Source organism: Xiphias gladius, chromosome 3 (genome assembly GCF_016859285.1).
Source record: "Xiphias gladius isolate SHS-SW01 ecotype Sanya breed wild chromosome 3, ASM1685928v1, whole genome shotgun sequence".
NCBI lineage: Eukaryota > Metazoa > Chordata > Actinopteri > Istiophoriformes > Xiphiidae > Xiphias > Xiphias gladius.
Genome location: NC_053402.1, coordinates 5,656,531 through 5,672,530, shown reverse-complemented (window position 1 = coordinate 5,672,530; position 16,000 = coordinate 5,656,531). Strand labels below are relative to the sequence as shown.

Genomic DNA, 16,000 nt, shown 5'->3' with positions numbered 1-16,000 from the left:
GGCCCTGATATGAATCACTTAATCATGGTTCTGATGATGTCGCTTCTCATTAACAACTTTGCCTCTTTCATATCAACATCCAGGACAGCTAATGTTAGGCTCAGTAAAGTCAGATAACCACAAGAGAGCCAAAACTGAGTTGAACTCACTTCCTGGCCTCAGGTCACCACACCAGGTGACCCTACTTGGCAAGAAACTGAATCAAACCAGGTCAACTTATCCATGGTTGTGCTCCTTTTGGTTAGGCCTGTATGCTGCTCATGATGTAGTGGCAAAGGAGGGGAAACCCGACAAAATGGAGTGCCAAGACACAGGAGGTGGCATGTGTGATGTAGAATCTCTCTCACCTGATAACGAAAACAGCAACCGGTGGTAGAGATTCTGTGCACACCAGTCAATAAAACTTCCCAGTGCACAGTCATTTGTCCATTTGAAAAAAACCCCCAAAAAAACCCAAAAAAAAAAAAAACTCCAGACCACCAGATGACTGTGCCCAACAAGTATCAAAACCACACAGCCGCAGACCACAGCCATTTATCAATAAACAAACAAAAATTAAGAAACTTCCAACGCCCATTTACCAGAAAAATTATACAAAAAGTCCACCACCCCACGTCAAACCACGCCACATCGCTCAAGTCCACCAGGCCGTGCCAAACCACGGACACATGTGACACAAGTCCATCAGGCCACGCCCATTTGGTAACAAATTGTGCCAAACCCCGCCCATGGGTTGACAAATCCCGCCAGGTCACACCCACTTTTCTGTGAGGACAACTCACCCAGATTCTGACGATACTCGGACTTGATGCCAATCTGCAGCAGCTGATTCTCAAAAAGAACCCCGTTGTTCTTGCACACAAACCTGCAGGTTAAAGGCATTTAAAGGGTTAGAAAACACTGAAATGTTACTTTGCCAGTCACTCTTCTTTCATATATATAAAAACACCAGAATGAAAAACATTAAAACTTAATTTGATATCAATAATTTACCAGTTAGGCTGATTAGTGTTTGTTCTGATCTTCACAGGTCTTTGATGCTCCTGGTGTTAATAGTATCAGATTGTCTGCAACTTTTATCAAGTGACTTTACAGTATTCAGAACTCACGTTTGCTCCACAGTGTTATCAATAATTGGTAAAAAAAATTTGGAGTCAACACAGGCTCTATTGTTCTGAAAAACAAGCCGAATCATCACTAGTCACTGTTTAACTTGGGGCTTACGGAGGAGCAAAGTCTTGCAAAAAATTGACACTGAGCAGCTGGCACTTCTAGCCAGTTGACACAGCAGGAAGTCCTAGTGACACAAAAATGACCTCCATGCTGCTGTTTTCTGTTTAGCCAGTGACTCAGTTATGTTTTTACTATGGATGCTCTGATCTGTAAGATAACAGTCAACTCATAGTATTATATCAATGTTTGTATCATGCTGGTATTCATATCACCAACTTATCACTCGCTTTATGCAGTTTACTTTCATCTCTAGACCCATACAGAATCCAGATGACTGCTCAAACTGGCTGATTTAACATAACTATTTTACATGATATTTTATTAGTTGACTGAATTTTCATAAATGTTAAGGTCGTTTATTAAGCACAAATGCCCAAAATTCACTCATTACACTTTCGTAACTATGAGAATTTGCAATTTTCTGTTTTATTTTCATTCTGAATTGAATACAGTTGGGTTTTGGACAATAATTCAGGCAAAAAAATAAAAAAACAAAAACAAATTCATGAAAATTCATCAATAAAAGGTCAACCAAATGATACCTGAATATTTAAATATATCAAATGCAAATGCATACCCATTCCTAATGGAAAAAAAACACCCACAGGACCAAAGGTCTGTAGACTGTAACATGAGTTGGCTGCATCTCTAAGACATGGATTGTATGCAAGTCAACAAGTACATATATAAGATACAAAAGAAGGTAGAAGAACAAAGCAGACATGATGCAACAAATTCAATTTACACAAAAAAAATCATTAAATTATTGCCTTCTGAAGAATATCAGACAGAGGAGAGCAGGATCTATCCAAGTTGGACAGAAAATATAACACAAGGACAGGTCACAGATCTGTAATGAAGAGACAGGACACAGAGACATGATGAATTGTGAAATTAGACAATGGACAAGCAGATAATGAATGGATAGCAAAAGCAAAAAGTCTTCAGAGATAGGCAAACACATGACAAAATAGGGGATGACAGAGGAGCAAATGAGGAATGAATGAATGGATGGATGAAACAGAAATGGAGGAAAAGAAAACCATCTGACACACACAGAACATTGGTTGAGTGTTAGACATTAATATGAAGAAAGAAGAAGAAATTGTAAATTGAGTTTGGGTTCCTCAGAGCCAGGGAGCAAAAATGAGATAAAGAGGGAGCAGATAAGAGTAAAGGACAACAACAGCACAGTGATGAAGAGACCCATCCAGTGTAGTCAGGATGATCAGCATGTATTTTGGACAAATGAGGAATGAATGGATGGATAGAGCAGAAATGGGAGATGAAAAAGCCATCCATTCAACACAGAGTATGTTGACAGTGTGATAAAGATTGGTTAAAAGAGAAGAAGAAATAATGATAAATTCAGGGGTTGTTAGTAAATGCAGTTTGTACAAAAATGATATCATAACACAATTAAAGGGTATCTGCTGTGTAGTTTACTGTGTAACAAACACTCATCCAGTGTAGTCAGCATGTATTTGGACAATTTCTGTTGTTTTGGTTCTGTACTCACATTGAATATATAAAACAATCAGTATTAGGGTAAAGTACAGACTTGCAGCTTTGTTTTCACGATGTGTTCACTGGGTGAACACATCATTGTCCCACTGCAGTGTTGAAAAATTGGGGCAAAAACATACAAAATGGAAACAATTCCTACAGTTGAGTAGCAGGGATTCTGACACCCTAACAGACACTTAAGGCCTAAAGTCAGCACTTTAACCCCAGTCACTGGTTCACTTGAAGTCCTATGTGCTAGAAAAGACCTAAACAACAGAAGATAATTATGTCCCACTGCAGTGTTGAAAAATTGGGGCAAACACATACAAAAAGAGAAACAACTCACACAGTTGAGCAGCACAGATTCTGACATCCTAACAGACACTTAAGGCCTAAAGTCAGTAATTTAACCCCAGTCACTGGTTCACTTGAAGTCCTATGTGCTTGTAAAGAGCTAAAACAACAGAAAAGAACTCATTGTCCAAATGCAGAAAGACTGCACTCTACTTCAGCCAATGTTCACGTTTAAAAGCACATATTGATGCCATGAACATTTTTCTGCAAGAAATGTTTGTGTGCACTGCATTTCCCCCCACTTCACAACAGCTGCTTGTCAGCATTGAGACTTTGTTTTACTTTGAGTTTTGCAGTTTGATATTACATTTGTTGAACAATTATAATGTATTTATCTAGATGCACAAAATAAGTGTGTGTGATGTCCTATCATGAGTATCGCTATTCAGTAGGCGTGTTTCCATCCACCTGTTTTTATGTGCATTTTAAATCTGAACATAAAAAAACTCAGTGTAGCAATGCAGGAAATTAAAAAAACCTCAAAATATCGCAAAAGTGAAGTGGCTGAAGTGGAAAAGTTGGCTTATCAATAAAAACAAAATGCAACAAGGTGTGATGGAAGAATAAATCAGGCCTGTGATTTATATATCCACTGAAGCTTTTGCTCTACTGAAAAACAAACAAACAAAAACAAAAAAACACAGCGGCAGACAAAAACATCAGATCTGAAGACTTAAAACCTCCTCGTATTAATACATGACACAAATAGAAATGTCAGATTTCGTCTGCTCTTTTAATGACTTCATTTCGTTGCGGCCTCTTCTTCTCCAAAGGTTTAATGGCACCGACTGGAGAATTATGGCCACCAACTGTTTATGTTAATGTGCTCAATTCCTTATATTTGCGAACCACTGAATAGAAACACACATTAATTTGCATTTAGTTATTTTTCTGAAAATTCAGTTCAAATTTGTGCTACAGTTGGATGGAAACGTTAAGACTAATGAAATTACATTTGCATGGTAGTTTTTCTATTTATAAACTAAACCCAGCTAAGCCCTCTTGTGCCAGAGTCTGAATACATTCTCCTCCTTTTTTTCCCAGATCATTTGGTCATACCTCTGCTGTGCTGTCTGTCTCCATTTCATGCAAATGTGCATTGTTTTAGAGTAAAAAAAGAAGAATGGGTTCGCTGGTAAACATGCTGCAAGTTACAAAAACTGTGCCCCTTTTATGTGATGTTACAATGAAAATCAATTGTTGAGAAACAAACAGTAAAGCCAAATCCATACCGTGGCTCTTACGTCTAGATTGCTGTAGGAAGCAAAAGAATCCTTCTCTTCAGGCAGTGGGACTGATGAACTTGAGTAGTTCAGGCAACTTTACAACATAAGTTTGACAGAAAGCCAGTCACAGTCAGCGACTGTGGATATACATTGTCATACGGTACATTGTGTGTCCAACTCATATAACATCCAATTGTCAGCTCCCATTTGAATCAAACTCCCAGATTTGGATGTAACTGTTAGTGTGAAAGTGCCCATGGCCAGTGCAGTGTACATTGGGTTTATCAGAGCTTTTGCACTGAGAGCACCTGCCTGCTGTTGCTGGAAATGGGGTTGATAAGAGTGAGAGTTACGAGCCATTCAACCAAAACAATGAGCTAGAGGGCAAAAAGCTCTAGAGATCTGCTGAGTTTGGTGGTAATTCTACCCTGTTATATTCAGTCCATCTGATGATAATGGAAGGCAGAACAGTTGATCATGTTAAAGTTCAAATCTAAAAGAATGTTATGAGGCATCAATGTACATGTAGAGCAAGTAAGGTGGTTTTATGTAAACCTAAATTGCTCCTGTGCATCAAGCTACCCACTCAGTGTAGTGTGTATCAACAACGATATGTTCAATTAAAGATAAAAAAAGCATGAACTAGTAAAACGTGCCACATTTGAATTTGTCTAGCTAAATCTTTAGTTTACAACTGGGCCCTTACTCTGAGTCACCAGAACCTTCCACCAATAGCGAATCAGAGGTCTCAGTGGGCTGTTCCAGATCTCTGTCAATGTCCAATCACAGTAGAGGAAAGAAGACGGACACACATTCAAATAAAACACCAATGTGGGTACACGCGCACATGCACATACACACACAGAGTGAAATGGAGAAAAGAGAAAGAGAGAAAAAGACGAAGGACAGTCACATAAAGAGCAAGATAAAAAGAACAGACAAGTGTAGCAGACCTGTCAACCATGAAGAAAAGTCGACAGCATCCTATGATGCACTTCAGACTGCTGCTTTTCCCCTATGATTCAGCCTTACACAAGGCGAACAAATGACAGAAGGGTGTCTGTTACCACAAACCCTGCTGACAACACTGGTAGGAGCACAGCAACTGAAACCAAAGGCACTCCACAGCACACTGGTATGTTATCACCTAACTAGGCTTAGAACACACTTCTTCACTTTTACACAGATTCCACAGCTGTGACATTCAAAGCTGAACCAGTCATGTAAATCCTAATATAATAACCCTCTCCTTTCTCCATTATTCTAACACGTTACTGCCCAGCACTGATGATGGGCTCCTTCGTTGTTGGCACCATCGCATAATTAAGCCTTGTTTAATTGAAAGCACTTTCATGCACAGCAATGTTTAGATAACAGGCTGTCTGGATGTTACCTTTAACATGAGCTGACGTTATGCTAACTACTACAACATACTCTCATAATCAGCATCAACATTTCAAACACCAACCTAAATACACTAAACACACAGCACTGTCTCCAAAAGAAAAAACAGCCTACAGCAAAGGGAGGAGGGAAGGCAAGAGACAGATTCAAGTAGGAGCCCTGATTGTCTGACTGAGCTTTCTGAATAGTTATCATATTTTTAAAAAGTAATATTAACATACAGCATCTGCCTACGAATGCCTCCAGGTTGACAGGTCCATACCAGACAAAGATAGAGCAAAGAAAGACAGAGCCAACAGAACAACAACCAACACAGACACATTACAACTAGCTGCATAGTAGGCTAACAGCACAAACACACCACAAACACCGCTTCTATTTACATTAACAGTTTAAGACAGGAAACAACAGTACATGACTAATTTAGGGTGCTTCCTCATTAAGGTACAAGACCAGTATCGTCGAGTCCAGTATGAGAGCCAGTGTTTGAGCTGTCAGTGTGCTTACATGCACTCAGGTAACCAGGTTACAATCAGCATTCGCCAGTGAACTGATTTCTTAATCATCATGTAGAAGGAAAAACCTGGTTTTCCTAATGGGTAGGGGATTAGGGAAACCTGATTTCCCCAGATAGATTTCTCCAGGAGAACACTGATCTCTCCGCCTTGTTTCTAATTGCTGTCTTACAAGTATGCGTGTGCATGACAAAGACTGCAGAGAGGCAAAGTAACAGCTTAGCAATGGCTAAACAAACAGATCATTATTACAAGGTGCGCTGTGTTCTCATATTTAAAAGAACTCCATCCAAAGCCCGACTGAAATTACCACAAAGTATCCTCTAGAAGTCTAAATAAGTTAGTTTCCACCACTCAACATCTGACTGTTAAATTAAGACACATTTAGCACAGAGGGAAAGCTCTGCTCTGTCTGACTGTCCTCCTTGGCACGGTCAGTCTGTTCTGACACCCTCCCATCTCCATCTGAACTGTTGCAGCATCATCTTCACTACAGTTAAAATAAGAAATCAGTGCTTAGGAGAGGACTCTGGCCACTAACCTGCTGCATGTATATGCGTTTTATGTGTTCTCAGATATTAGGTGTAATTTGGTAACCTCACTGAGTAATCCGCTTACTGAAGTGCACATAAACACACTGAATGAAGGCAGCAGTACAGTAGAAATCAATGATGTCTTGAGCCAGTCCTAAAAATTGTGCCGACCTGTGCATAACATAAATGATGAATATCAGCTAAAATAAAGCCGATCAAGGCCGAGAACTTTCTTTATCTTTATCTTTCCTCTGGCATCTACACAGCATTAGCCGCAAGCTTTGCTGTAGGCACTCTTACTGGACTTTGGTTTACAATGGATTCTACATCTGCTCATCAAAAGATGACCTTTCACCTTAGGAAGCCGTCATCGTTCACAGCAGCAGAAGGTGCAGCAGGCCCTGCCTCAGAGAACACATCCACCAATAAGCTGCCAGCGCTGGCTGGAGCAGCACCAACAGGAGCAGCAGATCGAATCCCTAAGAGGTCTGCTGATGGTGATGGGGTGGACTGAAAAACAAAGGAAACTTGCACTAGGAACACAAAAATTTAGTACTTACAGTTACAGTTACTTACAGTTGCTGGTATGTAAAAAAGGCAGCTGAAATCAACCAGACAATTCTGTTTTTTTGTGAATAAGAACTACACAGGGTTTGCTTACGGCATTGGAGGCAGCCATCACTGTTGTGTCTGGCCCCCGGTCGCCCCCTCCATTCACTTCCCCACCCTCCCTTTTGCTGTCTTCCAGCTCTGCCACAGGCACAGCTCCGGGCCCCTTCTTCTTCTTCAGCTTAGCCAGGATTGATGACTCCCTCTCTGGGAAGGGAGGCATCTCCTCCAGGACAGTGGCCTGAGGGAACAGAGAGGACAATCGTGCTGTGTGTTTGGACTGAAAGAGTTTCCAACATCTGACTAAAAATACTCTTCACCGTAGATGGACAACATGTTCAGCAGGAGGACTAAAGAGCTTCAGACTGTGACCATTTATGGAGACAGTGTAACAAAAATGTATTAACTATATACACCAGTGTTCCTTGCAAATGTTCTTTTAACACTCATTATTGGGCCTTAGATTAGCTGAGTTGACTTTTGGTCTAACAGAGTTATCAGAACTAACCAGGACATCGGTGCTGGCAATGGAAGAAAGCTTCAGATACTCGACAGCACGCTGCTGCAGCTCCACATCCGAGTTGCGGATCTGGCTGTCGCAGCGCAGCACCTCTTGGATGGTGGCCTTGGTCTCTGGGAACAGGTTGATAAACTTGATGTAGGCTGACAGCAGCAGGGCACGAGTTGGCACGGAGCACAGATGGAACTTTGAGTGGAGAAGGTTGAACTGGACCAAGGGGCTAGACGAGAGGATGGCAAAGTTAATATTTATCATTTCAACAGTCAACTTAGAGCCTTGCCAGCCAAAATCCATCATACCTGGAGCGTGGGTCGCCAGCAATTAGGTTACCAAACTCTCCCAAAATGTAGCCTCCAACCTTCACCATGTTCTCATGGCAGGCAGGGGCCTGCAAGGCCTGGAAGAGACAATCATTTATTTTACTATTTTCTGATTACAACAGTGCTAAAGACACATTTATTCTACCCTTAGTAAATACACGCTATGGTGAGAAGCAATCCTTCTGTATTGCTTTAAGTTTTTAAAGCACTACACTGCTAACGCTTTCTGGAGCACAACAGTAAAATCCTACCAGCCTCTTGAGTGCCATGTTAATGAGTTTCTCTAGAATTAATAAAAGGTTAAGAAACCTACTTCATAATTTCTAGTTTTTGGCCATAATTCCTGGTTGGGACATTTTCTCATTATTTTCATTGCTGCAATCTGGGATCATGGTACCTAAACTTGCAGTTTCAATCCTGCTTCATTACTGTGTGCAATAGTTTAAGGAACAGACATATTTTTTGTAACTTAATTAGCTATTAAAACCAAAGCTGAGCACACTCAACATGCTGTCGAAACCATCCAATGCATGGTAAAAAAAAAAGGACAACTTCAGGAAGTATGACAGGTTAAGGTTGAAACCAGGATGAAGCTCTGGAGGATTTACTAGACGTTCACAGTCCACTGTTTGTGTAATTGCTTTTAACATTTCCTTCCATAAATAACTGGATTAGATAATATGGTTAAAGTAGGGTCTTGTTTAAAACCTGTTGATATTTATGTGGCTGTCTCTTGAGCTGTGTCCTGCTGAGTCATTGTATCACTCAGATATGAAGTTGGTGAGCTAAATGTTACTGTAAAGAACAAAAATGATGCCCAAAACAAAACAATCAAAACAGGACCCAGTGTGTAAAAAAAATAAAATAAGATCATAGAATTTTTCTTTAATGTAGATTGAAAAACAGCCACTCAGTGGGTAGGGCTGTGTATTCTTTTTGCTACTAAAATACCCAATACCAAAACAATACTTTTTCTATGCATTGTGTGAAATATGAAGATGTTTTTTCCTCTGCTTTTTTCATTTAACGATAAACACACGCAGCTGTCCAAAGATTTGGTCTAAATAAAATACAGTCTGAAACTGGCAGAATTTTGATATAAATAAGGAACTAGTTGATTAAAGAATAACATTATGAATTTGAGTGAATATTCAATGTCAAATTTCAGTACTCAGTTTTATACAGATATACACTACAGACATTTTGATCGGTACTAATGAACTAATGTGGTTTGAAAACCATCCTATCAATCTCGATCAGTGTGCATCCTTCTCAGCTAAAGAACAGCATTTTATCTACTGTAGCTGTCAAAGGCTAAATTTTAAGATTTCATGCAGCGGTACCTCAAAGACCGTCTTGGCGGCGTAGCCCTGCACATCATCTCGGTTGATGACAATTTGAATGACACGATACCACACCTCTTCGCTGACATAGTCACCAGCAATGCGGATTAGGTTGAGAATGGTGTCCACGTACCAAGAGTAATCCACGGCATACTTCTCTGCAAGTATGGCGACTTTCAATACCTGAATGAGGAAGGCACACAGCTCAATCAATTGATACACAATTTTGGAAAATGTCCAAAATGAATCAAAACTGATTTATTTTGGACACTGCTGAGTCTTAGACTTAAAGTTAGGCCAATTTTGGGGTTTGTCAGTATTAATAAATTTTCTAAAGACTGTTCCACAGATCATTCTTTTATGTTGATGATTGCAATATACAGCTGATGGAAACAAACCATCTTCACTAATTCTCACTTGACATTTAGAGTGGGATATAGCCAGTCACATATAGTGAAAAAAAAAAATATAGCATGGTAAGAAATCTCTCACACCTACCATCTCTTCTCTGATGGAGTAGTCTGCTGTCTCAAGGTAGCTGAGCATCTCGGCTACGATCTGCTTGGCATTGCTGCGATCACACATGGCATACAGCAAATCAGCTGCCCTCTGTCGAACACTCACATCCCTCTCAGTCTGCAGAGACACAGAGGAACAAACAGTGACAAAATGGAAGAGAGAAGAGAAAGACCTACAGATGAGTGAATAACTGCGTGTGGATTGTCCTATACTACTTATCAGTATGCCACGGTCAAAGATAAGGTGTGTTGTTGTAAAGCGGAAATCTACATGAGGTGACTGGTTCATGAAGGTAGGTAGGATTGTGGCAACTGTTGCAACTCTTTTACATCATTAAACAATTTAATCAAAACATTGCTCAGACATCATGCCTGCTGAGTGACTGTCTGTAGTTCAAAGTGCGAGGCACCACCTTGAGGGCGTTGATGACGGTCTCTATGTGTGTCTTGACAGCTTCATGGGAAAACTCGGAGCTGGCCAGAGTACACATGCTCTCCAGAGCCAGGTAGCGCAGGTTAGTCTCTCTGTGCTGCAGGAACTGGCCCAGCTGGTTACAGGCTCGCACCAGCAAGTTTGGCTCACTGCCGAACAGAAACCAAAACTTACTTCACTGCTGGCCAGATAAAAAGCTCTAAGTTTCATCAGATAAAAGCCCATCAGCAGGCCACATTAGGAATGAGTAAGACTCACTCTAATTCTTCAAGCAAAATAACAAGAAATCATTTAAATACAGATCCACAAAGATCTAGAAAATGATTTAATAAGGCACATAATGTCCGTGTTTGTAGGGCTGACCCAAATGCCGTTACCATGGTAATCGACATCCAAATCAGTATGAATGCTGTGGTTTTTAAATTATTATTATAAATACATTACCACAAAAATCCCAAATAGCCAATGAAATAACAGAAAGTAATCCAACATTATTCATTATGCTTCAACATTAATTATTATTCTTTATTTTTCTTTTTTCTATTATGGCTGATGTTAGTGCAAACTGCATGCTAACAGAATATAATGACATGTAGCCCATCATAATATTTAAGGTATTCCTGTAATAATAATAATAATAATAATAAGTCCTTTGAAGTTCCAGCAGACACACTGAAGATGTTACACTGCTGAGTTATTGGCTACAATACTATCAACGTTTGCTGCGTGTTAGCTGCTTGACTTTGTAGACATTTTGATGTACTGCAGAATTATATTGTTGCTCAGACTGCTAACCTGTCATAGTGGATGATAAGTGAGATAGCCTCAAACAAGATCGCATTCTTGGCATTGGAGTGCTGGACCTTCTTGGACTTGGGTGGCTCCTGGGCCTTGTTGAGGATGGTCTCCAGACACTCTACCAGACGGCCCTTGACAGCACCATCTTCTGGTGGAGGGTAGCACTGCAGCAGGCGAAGCAGCTTGCAGGAGAGCCACGGTGCTGGCACAAAGTAGTAGGTGTAATCCTGTAGGTCAGTGGAAGCTGACGACACAATCTAGAGAACCAAAAGAATTTATCTTTGGATTTATTATGGTCAGTTGAACCTGAACCTGTTCAAGACACTGCTAAACGTTCTCAGCAAAGTCTAGCTTACTATATAGAGCAAGCACAGAAAGCAGTATCTATAGTGAGAGGCATCTGGAATAACTTCCAAATTTGCAAAGATGACCCCCAAAAAAAAGATAGACTGTACATACTGCAGAGCAGTATCTATAGTGTCAGAACCATGTGAGGCAAGTCACATTTCAAATGTTTTGCAGATGTTTGGCTGTATTTGGCTCAAAAGTTAATTGTTTCAAAAGGTGTTTTTTTGGTTTTTGCCCTGTGCCAAAGTGCACAGTGCACATTACTTTTGGTACTGAGCTTATTAATGGTCTACACATCTACCTGGGGAGCCTAGCATTGATAACTGACAGCACTGTTGAGCCTGATAAACTCTGATCAAAAGCAAGGTCAAAGATCTCTTTAGAAAAAGGTTTTTATGACAGGTATGCATGCAGCCAGTGTAAGGTGAGACAGCAAAAATCTGTTTTGTGAGACTGAGAAAATGATTTAGAAACCCAGAGCAGGCAATGCAGAATTTGGTGAAAAGAATATATTAACAGACAGAAAACATCAATAGACTGAAGACTGACTAATGACTGAACAATATATCCACGAGAATTATTTAAAGTTCTGTTTACAACTGATTGTTCATGATAAACACACACACTCACCCTGCTGAGTTGAGAAACAGCCAGGGAAACACAGGTCTTGAATTCATCTGGATTCTTCTGGCTCAGACAGGTAATGAGAGAGATGGCTGCTGTCACAACGCCCTAACCCCCCCCCCCCCCCAAACACACACACACACACACACACACACACACACACACACACACACACACACACACACACACACACACACACACAAACACAAAAAAAAATTAATAGTCTCTCTTATTTGTCACAGTGGATACTAGTGCTGCATCTGATTTCATCAATTCAAAGTCATGTTGGATGGGTAACCAACTTCTGAGTTTGACTGTGACATGGAAAGTTTAACATTTAAAAAAAAAACTGCAAATACTGTATGTAAGCTAATCTAAATAATACCTTTATAATATTTTATAAAATATTTTTTTGTAACTTCATTCAACTTTATTCAACTTCTGGTCAGTGCCATGTCATCAACATCATCTGTAAATTATAAACTTTAGATGAAAACTACTTCCTGTTACGACTTATTCTGGTTTTAACCATAGTGATATCAAACATTAGGTTATCAATATCCCTGCGTGAGTCGAACATTATCAAGTTACTGTCATCTTTGCAGGAATGTCTCTGACTCCTCCACATCACAGACAGTCTGTCATTTCTGTACTTATGTCAGACTTGCACATATGGCTGTCCTGACCACGTATTATGATCCAATATTTATTCTATTTTTGACTATTTCTTCCTTTAATATACAACGTAAAGTTCACACTTTAGGCTTGCATTAAAATGAGTGAAGCAGTATACATGTGTTTTACAGCTGAACAGTTTTGTATTTAAAAAATATAATTTCCTATAGTATTTCTATAATCTCCATAGAGTGTCAGAGTGAATCTGTTGCAGTACGGTCCGGACAGTACACTTGTTAACCTCAGCATTAAAAACATACTTAAATTGAATGCGCCCAAGGCAACCACCTAGCTTGCATATGCCTAAAAAAACAGCACTGATCATATAACTACATTCCTGGTGTCTTGAGGTCTGGACTGTAGTCTCACCATGTGTTGGTCGTTGAGCAGGTGCACCACACGTGACGTCCACTCACCCATCAGCACCAAGTCAGGAGAAGTCTTGTATAGCCGCAGCAGACACAGGGCAGCTGACTGTTTCACACTGTCCATTGTATCACTGTAGTGTATCACAGTCACATTACCAACAGTTAAGTCACAGTGACGTCATATGACATGATAAAAAAACACTGTCTCTGGCTTCATCACTTCCAGCAACACATAAGATACAAGAACAGGACAACTGGGGATCATTTTTACTCATTTGGCTTCCTCAGCTCTCCAAAGCACAAGTCAAACTTACCCAGCAACCAGGATCCGAGGGATCTCACTCGCAAAAGCCTCAGCCATCTCACGGCTTCCTACGTTTGCAATACAGTGAAGCGCCAGGCACATGAAGGTGGGGTTGCGGCTGGACAGGTCATTCTTGATGGCGTTGTTGATCAGACGGATCAACTCACTGTTGCTGTTTACCAGCACTGAGATAAACAGGTAGCCCTTGTGTAACAGAGGTGAAGAGAGGAGACTAATGAGATTTAAAAAGAGGGGGCATAAATATTGTTCATGACAATACTTGTACACAGTCAGTGTCTAGTCTATTAGGTACACCTAGCTCAAACTAATGCTGTCTAGTCCAGCAGTCCTGTAATACATCCTCCCTTCATGAGGGTTCTAAAGGTCAGTTGTTGTTGAAACTGTTTTAGTGAGGTTTTGACTCAAAGTGCTCATTTTGGTAGCTGTACTTTTGCTGCTGGAACTGTACTTATACTGAGAGGTGTTAACCCCACACAGCCCCAGATTATTCCACATCAACCCCGCAGTCACTACAGTCCCAACATGATGAGCCTATGCTGATTGGATCTGTGTGAAGTATAAGGCTAATTCCACATTTACGGGCAGGTGGTACCAAAACATTACCACTTTCACACAGCAGCATCATGAAGTATTAAGTGCGTTGCTGAGATTAAATTTTATTCTTAAAAATGTGATGATCATTTGAGCCAACACACCCACACACAGACAAAGAAAACAGTAAATGTGTGAAAATGATCTATATTATCATTATTACCATTATTATTATCATCATCATCATCATCCTCCTCCTCATCATTATTTTGGATTTAAAACTATCAGTACGTTAAGGCTAAGGCTATGGCATGACTAAGGCTCAGAATGTCATGGTCACCATGGTGTGGACACAGGCAAATAATCAAATAATTTCAAACTGCATAAAATATATTTTAATAAAAACCTGCCAAGAACATCTACTGTTCCACTGACATGCCAAAAGATGGCATTTCTCAGGAGCCTAATTTGTTCTGAAAATAAAAATATACTACAGGTCATGTCCAGCTAAGACAGGCAACAGGCCTATAACCTACACCTCTAGTACAGGCCTGGAGTTTAATTAGCTCCACTTGATAGTGACTATTATAAAAAATAATAGCAATTATATCGTAATTGCAGTATTGGTAAAATAAATCTCACTTAGGTATTCTCCTCAGTTCTTGGAGATCAAACTGTTGCACTTGCTGTCACACAGTAACAAACCCAGACAGGGGTTCCTTATCGTTGAGCTCTTTAGAACATGTGAAGTGACAGATACCTTGGGATGTGCCAGTGTTAGCCCTACTGATGTCTCATGTACGGCATGTCTTAAAATGAAAGAGGTGAAGCCCATTCTTGAGTCAAATTCTTTTATGGGTCAATTATAAATAACAACAGGGTCAAACTTTTCAAAATCTCACACTGTCATCAGTACATTCAGTACAATTAAATATTATCTCTCCTACTCTCAGATGAGGTCAAAATTCCAAGGCACAGAAACTGAAGGAACTGGTCTGAGGTGTACTACTGCCGTCTTTGCTAGTACAGCAGTCAACTTTAAACCACGTGGATCCTGACTCAACATTATACTGCTTACTCAACATTTCCTGTTCCTGAGAAAACGTCCATCATACAGAATAAGGAAACAGTCACAGTGGCTGAGGTGTTTGCTCTGTTTTAACATTAGAACACTTTGGTATCCTATTTAAACTTCAAATTCATTTGAATGAAAGGCATTATGATTTGTAGTTTGATCTGTGGAAAAGGGAGACTTGACTCAGCAGTACATGACTCATAAGACAGGTGTAGACCAGTAGTAAATTGCAGTTTGCAGGTCACAAGCCAAGAGTTTATTACATTGGGTACCCCTGCACAGCTGGTAGCTGTGTGAACCAGGGAATGGTTACTATGGGTACTGAAACAGGTTCTACTTTTTCAAATAATATTTTATGTCTGTGGTTATGATCATTCAAGCAAAGCTTTAAAATTTTATACTTGCATTTACAGACTCAAAACTCATGGCAAGTTAGTGATGAGTATTTTAAGTTTTAAAACAACACTGTCTGCTAGCTGACACTTAGTATGATACTTTGAGGGTTTCTGGTTGATGACACACAGGTCATTGATTTCTTGTTCTGTCAACACTGACAGTCAGAAACCTTGGATCTGATGTGGTTCAACAGGGTAGGAGCAGAGTGTCTGATATGCTGCTCAAACAAAGACTTCAACATGATCACATAATGTAGGACCATGACTCAATCATCTCAATACTTTGAGTACAAGCCTGTCAAAATGAATGCATGGTCAGATTATTCAGCCACTCTCAGAGATGAAAT

General features: G+C 40.0%; 1 protein-coding gene across 1 annotated transcript in view; it reads right to left on the bottom strand.

Annotated features, from left to right (window-relative positions):
• The window catches only part of ap2a1 (adaptor related protein complex 2 subunit alpha 1), a 26,986-nt gene that overhangs the window by 9,769 nt on the left and 1,217 nt on the right, over positions 1 to 16,000 (bottom strand). The window contains exons 3-14 of the mRNA XM_040116843.1: positions 13,642 to 13,863; positions 13,329 to 13,458; positions 12,291 to 12,392; positions 11,310 to 11,569; positions 10,495 to 10,663; positions 10,062 to 10,199; positions 9,564 to 9,746; positions 8,200 to 8,297; positions 7,889 to 8,120; positions 7,433 to 7,621; positions 7,127 to 7,281; positions 783 to 865 (exon numbers count right to left, since the gene is read on the bottom strand). Coding sequence (XP_039972777.1) covers positions 783 to 865; positions 7,127 to 7,281; positions 7,433 to 7,621; positions 7,889 to 8,120; positions 8,200 to 8,297; positions 9,564 to 9,746; positions 10,062 to 10,199; positions 10,495 to 10,663; positions 11,310 to 11,569; positions 12,291 to 12,392; positions 13,329 to 13,458; positions 13,642 to 13,863 — 1,961 coding nt within the window. The remainder of the gene's footprint in view (positions 1 to 782; positions 866 to 7,126; positions 7,282 to 7,432; positions 7,622 to 7,888; positions 8,121 to 8,199; positions 8,298 to 9,563; positions 9,747 to 10,061; positions 10,200 to 10,494; positions 10,664 to 11,309; positions 11,570 to 12,290; positions 12,393 to 13,328; positions 13,459 to 13,641; positions 13,864 to 16,000) is intronic.